Below are 17,590 nucleotides of genomic sequence, written 5' to 3' on the forward strand. Positions count from 1 at the left end.
CCATATCTGTATCTTTCTGCATGCGTTGAAGGGTATACAATCCGCTTTCGACCTTTCTGTGAAGCTTCTTCTCACAGTGGGAGGGAGAAAGACTCGGTTTATCTGAAACAGAAGCCAAGAAATTTATAACCCAATTCTTGGAAGTTGTTTTCCCGCGAAATTTCTTTGCCTTTTTTCGAGTCAATTTGATGGTTTTTTCTTCTTGTTTTTTTTTAAAATTCTTTTTCTGCTTTTTGGGCAATTTTCAATTTTTTTTTCCGGTTTTCAGACAAACTTTTATTTTGTTTGGGGGGGTTTAATTTAATCGTGGTAGTTGGGTGGGTTTTTGAAAGTTTCTTCCAAGCAATGCGCGTGTTGAAACAACGCAACGAATCCAACGGTTGTCAAAGTCAAGCCTTGAGAAATCTAGAGGAGGGATCCAAGTCAATGTTCAAAACTTTTGGGCCATCAAAAGAGATCAACATCGTGAATAATGCTTCTTATATTTCACCCCCTTCCTCTTCCTCCTGATATTCTTCTGTTTTGTACCACATGTTAATAAATCATCCAAGTTAATTGTCATTTTCTTGTTGTGTATTTTAGTTTGTTCCAGCTGAATTTAGGGACCTTAAGCACTTTCTTGCATCTGGGCTTTCTTATTTTAGTAGTTTTCTCTGATATTTTGAGGTGAACGGTGTTGTGAATCTAGTGGGGATTCCTCTTTCATTTCCTCTTATTTATCCATTCTTTCTTTCTATATTCGAAGTATTTTTTCCGTCTTGGCTCTGAATCTGTTTTAAAAGGGACTTTTTAGTTCTTCTGACAGCTGGGATTAGAGTTGATCTCTTGGGGTTGAGCTGTCTGCAAAACATTAGCTGACAAGTTAGTACTTGGGATAAACTTCTTGATTTTGACGTCCTTTTGGGTGTCCCCAAGACCTTGCGTAACGAGATTTCATCAAGTTTGGAGCTTCAAGATATCTTTGGAATCTGAAATACTATGAGAACTGGTAGAAAAAAGAAGATAAATTTCAGCAAGATCTACTCGTTTAAGCGCGGGAAAGGACCATCGAAAGATGACCATTCGCAGATAGGGGGGCCAGGTTTTTCAAGAGTTGTGTTTTGTAATGAATCTGATGGTTTAGAGTCCAGTTCAAGAAACTATGTGACAAATTATGTTCGGACAACAAAGTACACTGCTGCAAGTTTCTTGCCAAAGTCTCTCTTTGAACAGTTCAGAAGAGTGGCTAATTTTTACTTTCTTGTTACTGGTATATTGTCTTTCACTTCTCTTGCGCCTTATTCTGCTGTTAGTGCCATAATTCCTTTGATTATAGTTATTGGGGCAACTATGGTTAAAGAGGGGATTGAGGATTGGCGTCGAAAACAACAGGTATTTTTATGATTCATTTTGTTAATTCTACTCTGATTTTAGATTTTCTTGGTACAGGTTTGTTTCAGTTTGTTGGATTCAATCTTGGTTATAAGTTCTCTGCTTTTATGAAGTGATTGGAGATTGTTTGGGAAACTTTATGATGTTTAGATTTTTTTCTCAGTAGAGGACAAAGTGATCAGTGTCAATAAAATAAAATAAAATAAAAAATCTATCAGATTTTTGTCATCAAATGAACCAGAATAATCTTTACGGAGCTTGAGGAGAATATAATGATAATGTTTGCACTTCTGTTAGTTGTTTTGTGATAATCATTCTGTTTTTTGTGTCTTTTTCCCTGTTGGCATGTTATGTGGAAACTGATATCAACAGACACGAAATTTACACTTATTGTCTGGTCTTTTCGATTTTTGTTAGCTCAGATTGATGGTGATATCGTTTAATGAATTTTTTAGGACATAGAGATGAACAACAGAAAAGTGAAGGTACATAAAAGTGACGGAGTTTTCCACCATACCGAATGGAAAAATCTGAAAGTCGGTGATATAGTTAAGGTGGAGAAGGATGAATTTTTTCCAGCAGATTTGCTTCTACTTTCATCGAGTTACGAGGATGCTATCTGCTATGTTGAGACTATGAATCTTGATGGCGAGACAAATTTAAAACTCAAACAAGCATTAGAAGTAACATCTTATTTAAATGAGGATGAAGACATCAAAAATTTCAGGGCTTTGATAAAATGTGAAGATCCTAATGCTAATTTGTATAGTTTTGTTGGAAGTATGGAGTTTCAAGAACAACAGTATCCTCTTTCTCCTCAACAGCTTCTACTCCGAGACTCAAAGCTTCGAAACACAGACCACGTATATGGAGCTGTTATATTCACCGGTCATGACACAAAGGTTATACAGAACTCGACTGATCCTCCCTCAAAAAGAAGCAAAATTGAGAAGAAAATGGATAAGATCATCTACTTTTTGTTCGGTGTTCTGTTCTTGATTGCTTTCATTGGATCGGTTTACTTTGGTGTTGTAACAAAAAATGACTTGAAAGGTGGACATTATAGGTGGTATCTCCAACCAGAACGTGCCAATATTTTCTTTGATCCAGATCGAGCCCCAGCTGCTGCTATATATCACTTTTTGACAGCCTTGTTACTGTACAGCTACTTAATTCCAATATCTTTATATGTGTCGATAGAAATTGTTAAAGTCCTTCAAAGCATATTCATCAATCAAGATGTGAATATGTACTTTGAGGAAGCTGATAAACCAGCCCATGCCCGAACCTCGAATCTGAATGAAGAATTAGGCCAAGTTGACACGATACTTTCTGATAAGACAGGAACATTGACCTGTAATTCCATGGAGTTCATTAAGTGCTCGATTGCTGGTACAGCTTATGGATATGGTGTCACAGAAGTTGAAAAGGCTATGGCTAAGAAAAAAGGGTCTCCTTTGAAAGTGAACGGAAAAGGGCTAGTCGACGATCCCTTCGGTAACATGAAAAAATCAACTGTCAAAGGTTTCAACTTTGATGATGATAGGATCATGAACGGACATTGGATAACTGAGCCTTATTCGAATATCATTCAGAAATTCTTTCGCTTACTAGCAATATGTCACACTGCCATCCCTGACATTGATGAACATAGGGGAAATGTCACATATGAAGCTGAATCACCAGACGAGGCGGCCTTTGTTGTCGCAGCTAGAGAAATTGGGTTTGAATTCTTCAAAAGGACACAGACGAGTGTCTCCGTAAATGAGCTGGATCTTGTATCTGGAAAAAGAGTCGAAAGGTCAGTATATTGACCACATTTGCTTTCCTACATTTGCTCGTTTCTTGGCACGTTCCTGACAATTTTTCTTCTGATTCAGGTCATACAAGCTGTTAAATATTATAGAATTCAACAGTACAAGGAAGAGGATGTCCGTTATAGTAAGGGATGAAGAGGGAAAGCTTTTATTACTTTGCAAAGGCGCTGACAGGTTTTGTTTTCTTAACTTAGTGCGTCCTTGTCTACTGCAACGATTTGCTTCTGAAATTATTTGTAATGACAGTGTCATGTTTGAGAGGCTTGGAACAAACGGAAGGGAGTTCGAAGAGGAAACCATAAAACATGTAAATGAATACGCGGATGCAGGTTTGAGGACCTTGATTCTTGCGTATCGGGAACTTAATGAAGAAGAGTTTGAGGAGTTCGACAAAAAATTTTCCGAGGCCAAAAACTCGGTCAGTGCAGATCGTGATGCATTGATTGATGAAGTAACTGAAGAAATAGAGAAGGATTTGATTCTTCTTGGGGCGACAGCCGTTGAGGACAAGCTCCAACTAGGGGTACGTTAGAAACTACTAGGAAAATTATGATGTGGAATCTTGAGTTATTCTTTATAAATCGTTATACAGATAAAGAATTTACAATTCTGATGTGCAGGTTCCCGAGTGCATCGACAAGCTTGCACAAGCCGGCATAAAAATTTGGGTTCTGACGGGAGATAAACTTGAAACCGCCATCAATATTGGGTATATTACTTGCACAATTTCTTGACATTTTATTCAAAGGACTTCAGTTTTTGGGAGATTTTTAACTTAAGGATTCCACTTTACAGTTATGCCTGTAGCTTGCTAAGACAAGGAATGAAAAAAATTGCTATCACCTTGGAAAATCCAGAGATAGTTGCTCTAGAGAAAGTGGGGGACAAGAATGCAATTGCTAAGGTATTGGCCTCTTTGAGGTTCACTTTCGGTCAATAAAAAATGAGAACAGCACCTTATTTCTATACGAATACCGAGCTTGGAATGTCATTCTTTACAGGCTTCAAAGCAAAGTGTCCTAAAACAGATTACTGAAGGAAAATCTCAAGTTGCTGCATCAAGGTCTGAGGCATTTGCATTGATTATTGATGGAAAATCTCTTGCCTATGCTTTAGATGATAATGCCAAGAAATCGTTTCTTGAACTTGCAATGGTCTGTGCTTCTGTAATATGCTGCCGATCTTCACCAAAACAGAAGGCACTGGTAAGTTTTTCGTTTCTCTTTTGTAGTAAGACCTTTAGAATTTTTGTAGAAAGCTTAAAAATCGCCTTCAAATTTGCAGGTAACCAGACTTGTCAAAGAAGGAACCAATAGGACTACTCTGGCAATTGGTGACGGGGCGAATGATGTGGGCATGCTTCAAGAAGCAGATATTGGAATTGGAATCAGCGGTGTTGAGGGGATGCAGGTGGAGAAAATATGACTTTTATCATTATTTTATAATGGATGTTTTATAAATTATAGGACAACTTTCACCTAATGTTGCATATTATTCTTAATGGATTAGGCGGTCATGTCGAGTGATATTGCCATTGCTCAGTTTAGATATCTCGAACGGTTGCTTTTGGTGCATGGACACTGGTGTTACAGAAGGATCTCTTCAATGGTAAATGCTCGACTTAATTAACCATATCATACATAAAATATCGGTAATAATTTTTGTTCTCGGAAGTAAGTGTTACCAGGTCATGGTTTGATCATACTTTATTTGATTTTTATGACAGATTTGCTACTTCTTCTACAAGAATGTCACTTTCGGTATAACTATCTTTTTATATGAGGCTTACACTTCATTCTCTGGGCAACCTGCATACAATGACTGGTTTTTATCCCTCTACAACGTATTCTTCACATCATTACCTGTGATCGCGATGGGGGTATTTGACCAGGATGTATCTGCTAGATTTTGTCTGAAGGTGTCAATTTTTACGTCCTCTGAATAACCTCTCAATAAGAGAACTTTTTCTTGTTTCTAATACTTTCTTTCCCCTTCGAATGGCAGTTTCCCTTGCTATACCAAGAAGGCGTGCAAAACCTTCTCTTCACATGGCGCCGTATTATTGGTTGGATGCTCAACGGAGTTTGCAGTGGCGTAATCATCTTCTTCTTCTGCAAAGAGGCACTAAGTCTTCCAGCATTCAAGAAAAACGGGAAGATAGCCGAGTACCAAATTTTTGGAGCAACAATGTATACGTGCGTAGTTTGGGTCGTAAATTGCCAAATGGCTTTAGCTATAAGTTACTTCACTTTAATCCAGCATATAACTATCTGGGGTGGAATCGCATTGTGGTACCTTTTCCTCTTGGCTTACGGTGCCATACCTCCCAGTATCTCCACTACCGCGTATAAAGTTTTCGTTGAATCTCTTGCACCTACGCCTTCTTTCTATGTGGTCACACTCTTTGTGGTTATATCGGCTTTAATTCCTTATTATTCGTACAATGCGATTCAAATGAGATTTTTCCCTATGTTCCATGGAATGATACAGTGGATTAGGCACGAGGGTCATTCTGAGGACCCCGAATACTGCGATATGGTGAGACAGAGGTCGATTAGACCAACGACAGTTGGTTTCACTGCACGTTCGTTGGCACGAACGAATCCATTAGAAGACAGAAATCAGAAGCAGAGATAGATAACATACGAAATTGTGGGATTCTGATGTCTGGTTTAAGGTGACAACTCCGGGAAGTGTACATGTTCGCGGGGATCCACTTTCTCCATGTTTGAGTATACATGCACCTAGAGGTCTTAGGACTGGAAGGGTCTGTACAGAAGTATAGTTTTTGTTGTATCTTATGTTTGTATGTGCAGAAAAGTTGCAGCCCTCTTTGTACCAGCCTAGCAGCTGCTTTTATTTTTGCTTATTCATTCAATTTTGTTTCTTGTCCGATCGGCTGCATAACATTGAATTTAAGACAAAATTAGAGATAAAATTAAATTCATTGATCAAATAATAAACTAATTTATTAACGGTTTTATGATCTGTCTCTAAAATTAGAAACATAATATTTCGAGCTAAAAAATTCGTGGACAGCTACAGGGCAAGTGATATGTCTTCAATGATTAATTATTATTATTTTTTTCTCAAATATATTGGCTGCAAAAATTATTTTTATTATTAAACGTGCTCAGTTAAACATTATGCACTTTATGTGCTGGATATTGGAATATTTTAATTAATTATCACATTTAATTACAAAAAGTTTATAAATAGTTGATAAAATATCAATTTATATAATCCTTATTTTTATTTTTACGACCTAAACTAAATTGAAAAAATAATATTAATAAAAATGTATAAAAAAATTATAAATGATGGATTATGTTGGATAAATTAAGGTTTTGGTGTTAAACAAATTTTAAGGCAAAACTAAACTATGCAAAACTGAAGTAACCAAGTTTTCAAACTAAACCGAATTACTTAAACTAGACTAAGTTGAGCAGAACTGATTCTGACCCAAATTAAAATGTATCTTAACAGTTTTATTAGTTTAGCAGCTATCTTCACTAAAATTCTAGGACATCACTTTAAGCTAGAGGGCTAAACTGATCTTTTGGATAATTTTTTCCGTATCCTGCAGACACAGCCAGTATCAACAGCATTACACTTTGTACGGATGTAAGGGATGATGAGTTGGACAAAAGGCAAGCCAACAAACATTTTTAACTCGAGACAGTTTGATTCAGATTCTATAAATAGAGGAATTCATTAAAATAAAGCTCTATGAATTTTAGAGATTCAAACTTTCAAGTATCTGAACTAAATTCAATCAGTCGAGCATATTTTACAAAGAATTGTTTGCAATCATCGAGAGTAATTAAGTGCTAGGATATATCAATATCATAATTCATTGTATTTGATAACAGTATGTATACTATTATTCATTTAGCTGAGTGGAACTAGGAGTTTTACTTTAACAGTATTTAAGTCCAAACTGAACTGGGATTTTGCAAATTGCTTGTATTATCCAAAGCACTCTAGTGTGAGCCTTCTGACCGACGATTTCGGTTGGGAATAAATCTAGCAAGCGGACTAGGTCAAGTAATAGTATTTGGAGATGAGTCCAGGTACCGTACCCACAGAGATCGATATTTAAGTACTAGAATATGAATTATTTTTCCTAATTTAGGTTAATAAAAAAATTCAAATGATGGGAGATAAATTAATTAAAACTAAATAAAACAATTTAAATAAATTAACTAAAGCAAAAATAATCCAAACTATTAATTTAGACGAAAATTCAAATTTTTTAGAAACGACTAAGGCGCACAACGGTACCGAGACAACTTATAATCTACGTGTCAAATTCATATTCATTAAATTAATTATTTAATTCACGACGGAATTCTCAAAATTATTTATTAAACGATTCCTCGAATTAATAAACATAATTAAATCTAACAGTCCAATTATTCCTAACTGAATTTAATTAGATTCAACCGCATTAGATCGCTGTGAAATTCCAGTTTTTCAACCTAAAGTCGCACACTGAAATAGAATACTATTTCTAGTCAATTTAACCATGTGTTAATTGATGTGTGAAGCAAATATTAATCTATCGCCTTCCGGTTTTAGATTAACCAACAAATGTGCAATTTAATTGGCCAGATTAAAAGAACACGTGATAAATGACATCAATCAATGAATAAAATAAATAATCTAATTGAATTAAACTCAAAACATCAAAAAATAATATGTCTCGGCCCTATTATGGCCTTAGTCTATAAAAATCTACTCCATAAACTTAAAATAAAAGTCAAAATCAGTGTTTAAATTCAATGAAGAAAACATAGTTAAGAAAGAAGGAAAGAATTCTCAGTGATTTGTAGCGTGCGTGAGGAATTCCTCCAGCTTTTGTCTTCTGTCTTCCTCCCTTCTTTTCCTTCTTCCGCGGTCTTCTGCGCTTCTTTCTTCCTGTACGTTCCGTTCTTACGGCTGCTCCCTGTACGCTTCTTTTATCCTTATCAATAGGCCTCTTCCTCCAAATCTTTTTAAGGCCCATCTCAAATAAAAGGAAGTGCAGATAAGATCTTTATCAATATTTACATAGATTTTTCAAGATTTCAATATCATCAAGGAATAAAAATATTTTATTTCTTTCTTTTGATTTTTTTTCTTTGAAGTCTTGTAAATTCATTTTTTATTCCAAATTTAATCATTTTCATCTTTTATTCAAATCTACAATTATTAATTCAATTAAGCACATAATTAGGGATAAAAATATTAGATAAGGGCAAATATTATTAAATAAAATCCCTAAAATCTTTTCAAGATTTGGCCTTATCAATCCCCCCACACTTAACCTTTGTTCGTCCTCGAGCAAATCAAAAGAATAAAAATATTATGAAGGAATATTCAATGATTCACCACACAAAATGACACAATCAACACTTTTCAACCTACCAAATTCTGTCACACTCAATCAAAATATCACACTTTGAAAATCATAAAATTCACACTCGTTGCAACATCCAAATTCAAGCATTCCCTAGAAAAGATCAAGATAATGAGACGTGTGTAGTGTCGAAGTCAAAACTCATATTCCTCAAAGGTGTTTTAGATCAAGGAGTGCTCATATTTTCTGAATTTTTTTATATAAAGAAACTCTCCATAAGCTTGTCTTTCATACCTTTCTCCACTAAATGTTGGAGGAATATGACCAGGTCAATAGGTCTTTTCAAGCTTATAAAGTTAGGCCATGGCTCACGGCTACAATAAAGATAGGGAATTCAAAATGAGAGAAAATAAACAATTTAATCATATAACGCACTCTTTCATCTCTTATCTTCATTCCTTTATGGAATTTCATCATTCATCCACCTATCTTTTTCATCTTCCTTGTATTTTCATTCATATTCCCCCATATTTTCTTTCTCTTCCTCCATTTTTTTTTCGATCTTCAACAACATTCCCTTTTAGGTTTTTCAATCACCACATCATACAACGTTCAATCCTCCTTCTTTTCTTTTATACTTATATATATATATATTTTTTTTTTCCATCAATCCCCTTCTCATTTTTCATGATTTTTTTCAAACTCCTCCAATTTTTCTTATCAATTATCAACACATGGGAGTTATTGAAAATTTTAAAGCGCTAAAGAGTTTATTTCTCTCAAAATTAAGGCAGAGAAATAGTGTATGAGCTAAAATTAGGTAGTTGGTGTGTGATTTTGAAGGAATACGAATGGGGGCTAACTGTATGTCTTTGACACACTCCATTCGATTTTTTATAGGCTCAAAATGGTGTACTAGGGATATAAATGATGCATTGGGTAGACTCGAAAGGTTCAAACGGTCCAACGATCGCCTAAATCATCCCTAAGTCATTCTCCTCCGTATTTTCGCCTCGAAAGATAATCAGACAAGTTCTAGATTGTTTCTTTTCTTTCTCTTTTTTTTCATGAGCTCATATCTTGCTAATTCACAATTAATTCATATAAGTATGACTCAAAGTGCATAGATGATGTCTCAAAACATGATACAAAAGTAGTTTGTGCTCAAATCCTTCGGCTACAACTACTACTCATCTCAATCAATTCTAGGTGTGATTCAATCTCTCGAGTGATCAAAAATCTAGAAAGTCAATTAGTGCGTCATGTAATCACAAGTGCAGTTTCTCAAAGAATAACCAGAAAAAATTTCCAAGAAAAATTTTCCTGCTCGAGGATTAAACATTGAAGCGCATGCTAAGTGTTGTTCAGTAATCCCCCCCCCCCCCCCCACTTAAGATTTACACTGTCCTCAGTGTCATGTCATTTAAAAAGTATATAGAATTTGGATATAAAATAGTAAGAGAGAACTTCCCTGACAGTGTTGCTTTGAGATCCATGAAGTGCTCTATGGGGCTGGTAGAATTCCTCCATGCCTGTAAGATTTTATTTCAACAGTTTAAACATTCCAGAGTGTGAATCATCTTGCTTCATTCCAATACTCCCTACACACACCAAAATCACCGAGGATTAACCTAATAGAATGAAAAAGTAAAAAAAAAATAAAAAAAAATGAAACGAAATAAAATAAATCACTAGGTTGCCTCCCAGCAAGCGCTAAATTCATTGTCTATAGCTTGACTACGGAGAAGCATCCATCAAATAGCGGCTTCCGCCCATAGTAAATATCATACAATATTACATATGGGTCTTGATTATATGTGCCATCAAGCTTGGCATGATATTGACATTGCACACTCGTCGCTCCAACAACACTCGGCAAAGACTGATTATTAGGGGAATAACAATCTAATCTATGATAAAGCTCGTAGAGGATGTAATATTCTTGAGTTTGCATTGATGGAAATAAATAATCTGCTGGTGGAATATATGTTAAGACCATATATGAGTTCAAATCCTTCGACTTGTGTTCTTCTACATCCTCCAACTTCTCTTCTGCCTCATCTTCGCATAGGAATTCCTCGAAGAATTCTTCTTCCTTCAAAAATAAATATTTTAAATGAGGAGGAAGTGGTTTGAGTTCGAGGAATTGGGGTTCTTCTATGGATGGTTTAAGTGATTTTGGTATATGTCCAAGCTTCCCAATCTTCGAATTCACAGATCTTGGCAGAGGCTTTGATCCTTCCAAGTAGTTCATACATTCCTCCACCTCTTCTCTGTCTGATTCCGTGGACTTTGGGTTCACCAAAAGCATCTCCAGTGGGTCTTCAATAAAAGTATCCTGCACACTACACTCAACAATATCATCAATAGCATCTATTCTATAACAATCAGAAGATCCAGGATATTTCATACTACGAAAAACATTAAAAGTTACCTTATCATCATTCAACCTCAAAACTAACCCACCTTTTTGCACATCTATGAGAGCTCTTCCAGTAGCTAAGAAAGAACGACCTAAAATTAGGGAGATCTCACGATCCTCCTCCATGTCTAGCACAACAAAATCAATTGGAAATATAAATTTATCAACTTTAACCAAAACATCCTCTATAACCCCTATAGGATATTTAATAGATCTATCAGCAAGTTGAAGGAAAATAGTGGTTGGTTTAACTTCTCCAATCCCCAATTTCTCAAAACAAGAATAAGGCATAAGATTTATGCTAGCACCAAGATAACACAATGCTTTGTTAAAATTAGAATTACATATAGTGCAAGGAATGGAGAAAATACCTGGATCCTTAAGCTTTGGAGGTAATTTATTTTGCAAAATAGCTGAACATTCATCAGAAAGCGTAACAGTTTCAAAATCAACAAGTTTCCTCTTTTTAGTCAAAATATCTTTCAAAAATTTAGCATAAGAAGGCATTTGAGCCAAAGCCTCTACAAAAGGAATATTTATGTGCAATTTCTTAAAAACTTCAAGAAATTTCGAAAATTGTTGATCCAATTGTAGTTGCCTTGCTCTTTGAGGAAAAGGAAGTGTATTAATATCAATATTATCATTAGAATCAAATTCCTTACCTTTCTTACATGTCTTCCTGTAGGGGTGGTGTGAGTGTTCTGTTCCTTAGCATCTTCCATTTTTGGTTTTATTCCTCCATCATTCTTTGCCTCCATATCTGTAGAATTCTGCCTCTTTGGTTCCTCTTCCTCGGCCTTGATCACTGTATTCACTGCATTCACTCCTTTTGGATTTTTCTCAGTATCACTTGGTAGTGTTCCAAGGGATCGATTTGCTAATTGATTGGCTATTTGACCCATTTGAGCATCCAACCTTCGTAACATAGCATCATGATTCTGCAGTCTCGTCTCCATTCCCACAACATGTTTCATCATAAAATACTCATAAATTGGTCTTTGATCTTCTTGCTTGAATCCTGGAGGTGCTGCAGGTACCAATAATCCTTGTTGTCTCACTTGTTGAGGAATGGGCAGTGGAAGAATATGTGTTGGATTAAGGGAATTCTCCACATTCTTCCAAGACAAATTAGGGTGATTCTTCCATCCTGGATTGTATGTGGAACTGTATGGATTGGATTGTTGTCTCCATTGATTCCCCACAAAATTCACTACTTCTTCATCAAAGATGGGTTGTTCCTCGATGAATATTCCTTGGACCTGATTTGCTTGATTTGATTTCAGCTGAGAGAATTGATGGGCCAACCCATCAATCTTAGCAGTAAGTGCATTCAACACATCCATTTCAAGAACTCCAGCCTTCTTTTCTCGTTTAATATCTGTCCAACCCGCACTATTTTCAGCCATATTTGAAATTATTTCAAGTGCAATTCGTGGAGTCTTCCTGTATAAGCTACCATTGGCTGCCGCATCTAGCATGGAACGCACGGAAGGATCTACTCCATTATAGAAAATCTGAACTTGCTCAGATGAAGAGAAACCATGTTGAGGACACCTCCTCAACATCTTTCTAAATCTTCCCCAAGCTGTATGTAATGTCTCCCCATCCTTCTGGCGAAAAGATGAAATATCCATACGCAGTTGTGCTAGCTTGGTGGGTGGAAAATATTGATTCATGAACATTTCCACCAAACCATTCCATGTAGTAATAGAGCCAGCTGGTAGATCTCTAAGCCATTCTGCTGCTTCACCATGCAAAAAGAAAGGGAATAGTCTCAATCTTATGGCATCCGTGCTCACTCCATTGAATTTGATTGTGTCACAGATAGATAGAAATCCCTCCAGATGTACATTAGGATCCTCGGTCTGCGATCCTCCAAATCTCACTTGATACTGTATCATTTGAATGATGGATGACTTCAACTCAAAATTATTTGCTTCCACAGTAGGGCGAGTGATGCTAGAACCATAACCTCCAGTGGTTTGTCTAGTGAGATCATAGACAGTGCGATCATCCTCCTCGTTTTCCATTGCTTCAATCTCCGTTGTTTCAACTTTCTCCTCTTGTTTTAATTGTTCTTCCACGTCAAAGTCTGAGGATTTCTCCCTTTGTGCTCTACGTCTCCGTCGAAAAGTATTCTCAATCTCTGGATCAAATGGCTCTAATTCTGTGTCTCCTCTAGCACGGCTCATGCACAGTAAGATAATTCCTGAAAATAAACAAACTTTAAACGTACGAATATGAGTAAAATCAACAAAATTAAATAAAAACCTAATCTCAAGAAAATAATAAATCCTAATATTAAACAATTCAATCCCCGGAAACGGCGCCAAAAACTTGACCGACGATTTCGGTTGGGAATAAATATAGCAAGCGGACTAGGTCAAGTAATAGTATTTGGAGATGAGTCCAGGTATCGTACCCACATAGATCGATATTTAAGTACTAGAATATGAATTATTTTTCCTAATTTAGGTTAATAAAATTCAAATGATGGGAGATAAATTAATTAAAACTAAATAAAACAATTTAAATAAATTAACTAAAGCAAAAATAATCCAAACTATTAATTTAGACGAAAATTCAAATTTTTTAGAAACGACTAAGGCAAACAACGGTACCGAGACAACTTATAATCTATGTGTCAAATTCATATTCATTAAATTAATTATTTAATTCACGACGGAATTCCCAAAATTATTTATTAAACGATTCCTCGAATTAATAAACCTAATTAAATCTAACAGTCCAATTATTCCTAACTGAATTTAATTAGATTCAACCGCATTAGATCGCTGTGAAATTCCAGTTTTTCAACCTAAAGTCGCACACTGAAATAGAATACTATTTCTAGTCAATTTAACCATGTGTTGATTGATGTGTGAAGCAAATATTAATCTATCGCCTTGCGGTTTTAGATTAACCAACAAATGTGCAATTTAATTGGCCAGATTAAAAGAACACGTGATAACGACATCAATCAATGAATAAAATAAATAATCTAATTGAATTAAACTCAAAACATCAAAAAATAATATGTCTCGGCCCTATTATGACCTTAGTCTATAAAAATCTACTCCATAAACTTAAAATAAAAGTCAAAATCAGTGTTTAAATTCAATGAAGAAAACATAGTTAAGAAAGAAGGAAAGAATTCTCAGTGATTTGTAGCGTGCGTGAGGAATTCCTCCAGCTTTTGTCTTCTGTCTTCCTCCCTTCTTTTCCTTCTTCCGCGGTCTTCTGCGCTTCTTTCTTCCTGTACGTTCCGTTCTTACGGCTGCTCCATGTACGCTTCTTTTATCCTTATCAATGGGCCTCTTCCTCCAAATCTTTTTAAGGCCCATCTCAAATAAAAGAAAACGCAGATAAGATCTTTATCAATATTTACATAGATTTTTCAAGATTTCAATATCATCAAAGAATAAAAATATTTTATTTCCTTTCTTTTGATATTTTTTTCTTTGAAGTCTTGTAAATTAATATTTTATTCCAAATTTAATCATTTTCCTCTTTTATTCAAATCTACAATTATTAATTCAATTAAACACATAATTAGGGATAAAAATATTAGATAAAGACAAATATTATTAAATCAAATCCCTAAAATTTTTTCAAGATTTGGCCTTATCACCTTCCAAAATAGAAAAAAAAAGATGACCTAGGAATTTGAGTTTTCCAAACATCCAGAAACAAACATGCGTACTTTCCATCTCCAGTTTATCTAGCCAAGTCATTATTTGATTTGTTATAATATGTTAGTTTGACTTCTTTCCGCAATTATTTGTTAGTTAACTGACATTGTCAACCGAAAATACATAATTCAGTTGTCAACCCAACTAAATTAATTTTAAAGAAGTAGATTGGGTCTAATATTTATTCAATCCTTTTCTAAACACTACAATCGATCCCATAAAGTAGTATCCGATAAAAATTTATTGACTCTGAACATTTCTTTTCAAATGGCTTCATTCATCAGAATTTCGATGTTCTCCAAGAAAGATTTTGATGACTAGAAGATAAGAATGCATGCTCATTTAGCTGTCCATGATGATGACATGTGGTTCGTTATCACGGATAGATCGGTGAAGATATTGAAAGCCAATACATCTATAGTCATTAGTGATAGTGCTCCTCAAATGATAGAAAAACCAAGAAGTGAATAGACAAATTATGATAAGAAGAAAGTCAATCTTGATAATGTGACTAAGGATATTATGTACAAAACTCTTAATAAGAACATATTTAACAAAATCAAAATGTGTAAAACTACTGGAGATATTTGAAAAAAATTGATTCAGTTGTACGAAGGTAATGAACAGACCAAAGAAAACAAACTCTCTGTGGTCATACAGAAGTTTGACAATATCCAGATGAAACCTGGAGAATTAATATCCGACTTTGATGAGAGAGTCAGTGGAATCGTGATTGAACCCAAGTGTACATCAACCAAGATGTGATCTCGAAGGTAATGAGAGGACTTCCAAAATAATGATATGTCAAAACTATAGCAATACGTGAATCCAAAGATTTGAGCAAGATGAAACTTCATGACTTGTTTGTGGACTTAAAAGCTTACAAATTTAAATTTCAAACCAGATAGGATGATCAGTCTAACTCTCAATTGACTAAGGCTCTAACTTCTGTGAAATTGGAGCCATCAACTTCACATGAAAAATCAGCTAAATAACTGAGCAGGGATGCCATGTCATTGCTTGTTAAAAATTTTGAAAAATTCAAAAGGAAGAATCAAGGATCCACTGAAGATCTTACCGAAATAAGGGGTCAATCGAAATGTATGTTTCAATTGTGGCAAGACTAGCCACTTCATAGTAGACTGCCCTAAACCAAGAAAGGATGACAGGGGTCATCTGAGAAGGGCAAGAGATATTTTGACAGAAGAAGATCCAAGGATGAGAAGAAATTATTCAAAAATAAGTATAAGCAGAAGGTGTTAGTGGCCGAGAAAAGCAAGTCAAAGTGGGTTACTCGGACTCTGAGTCACCGGAATCAAAAGAGTCAAGTAGTAACATTGTAGATAAAAAATGGAAGTGCTTGATGGTCAATGATGCTGAACTGGAATTTACCAGTGAGCAGAAATCTGATTTTAGCTCAACTGACTTTTCCCGACATGACATTGTCAATACACTTTATGACGTAGTTAATGAGTACCAAAGACTTTCATAATTATTCGAGGAAGCTAAAGCAAAGCAAATTGACATGCTAAACAAAAAACTGAAAATGATTGTCAACAATCTAGTGAAATGTTGAGTCTAAAGGAATATATTGCTAAATTGAAAATCGAGAATGAAATATTACAGGATGAGAACCCGAGATTAAAATCTAAGAATAAGAAGCTAACTGAACTAGTTTCATCCTGGAACAAGTTTTCAGTTACCCTAACTGAAATGCAAGAGTTGCAAAAGCCTATTAGAGACAAAATTGATCTCAGTTTCAGCAAAAATGAAAGCATTTTTGACACAAGTACTCGATCAAAACTGGATATGTGCAAAGAAAAATACATTCATTTTGTTAAATCCAGTCTGGTATATGTACATCAAGAAATCATCCCTCAAGTTGAAAATATGGGTAAAGTCAGAAAGTTCAGTGTTGGTTACGTATATGAAGTTACAATACTAAGCCAAACCAGTTCGAGCCTTTATGGATCATGAGAGAGACAATCTATTGTTTAGATCTTGATTTTTTATTTTGAAAACATGGATATATCTTTAAGGGAAATCTTAACCAATATTCAAGATGTTTGAAAATCAATTTCATTTTGAAGTTATACACTACGAACCCTTTATCTCTCTCATAAATAAAAAAAACAAAACAAAACAAAATGAATATATACACACAAAATGATAAAAAAAAATATAAAAAGAGAGACATTTTACAAACATAATAAATATTTGGTCGAAGAGCATAACCTAGTTTGATTACATGATGTTATGGATGAAAAAATAAAATTCAAAAGAAGATCGAAAAAATAAGAATGACTAGATTTTGAAATTATAGATTTCATGTCTTATGATTAATTTGGCTCATTTATCAGTCTCATTTAATAAGCATTTTCCTTGAGAGTTTGTATGAATTCATACTTCATAAGAGAAATTGTTCCAATCAAAACATTTACTATCCGTGAGGATATGAAGTTGAGACTTTTATTAGAAATTTCTTAAGGCTATGAATATTTAATTATCTGGAAAGAAGCTTTGAATTGATCAAATCACTTTATTTCATTAGTTATAGTTATATTGATTTTCATATATTTTCGCTGGTCTTCAAATTTATTTTAAACACATGGATTTACATTTTTGTTTAAATCAATCAATATGTCTTGTTTTACTATTAACCCTTAAATTGCTAGGGACTATCAATAAAATGGTTGGAGTATGATAAACATAAAAAAATGTATATTTATAAAATATTTTTATAGTTTAAGTTTTATTAAATATATAAGTTTTAAAAAATTTATAATAATTTGTATGAAAATATATGTTGTTATATACTTGTAATTTTTTTCTATTTTACAGATTCGGTAAAAGAAGAATAACTTTGGCTTTGGAAATGGTTATGATATGATTCTTAAACATGTGAGAAATTGATTTCAATATTACAGTGATGAAATGCATGAGATAA

General features: G+C 34.5%; 1 protein-coding gene across 1 annotated transcript; it reads left to right on the forward strand.

The window, feature by feature from the left end:
- Positions 1-256: 256 nt before the first annotated feature.
- On the forward strand, positions 257-6,081 carry LOC142523346 (putative phospholipid-transporting ATPase 9). Its single transcript, XM_075627117.1, has 11 exons — positions 257-1,371; positions 1,827-3,172; positions 3,252-3,362; positions 3,435-3,711; positions 3,809-3,897; positions 3,984-4,092; positions 4,190-4,393; positions 4,473-4,598; positions 4,698-4,796; positions 4,915-5,106; positions 5,193-6,081. The coding sequence occupies exons 1-11, from the start codon at positions 979-981 to the stop codon at positions 5,823-5,825; spliced, it is 3,579 nt and encodes a 1,192-aa protein (XP_075483232.1). The 5' UTR covers positions 257-978; the 3' UTR covers positions 5,826-6,081.
- The last annotated feature ends 11,509 nt before the right edge of the window (positions 6,082-17,590 follow it).

This window comes from Primulina tabacum, chromosome 13 (genome assembly GCF_025594145.1).
Source record: "Primulina tabacum isolate GXHZ01 chromosome 13, ASM2559414v2, whole genome shotgun sequence".
Taxonomy (NCBI): domain Eukaryota; kingdom Viridiplantae; phylum Streptophyta; class Magnoliopsida; order Lamiales; family Gesneriaceae; genus Primulina; species Primulina tabacum.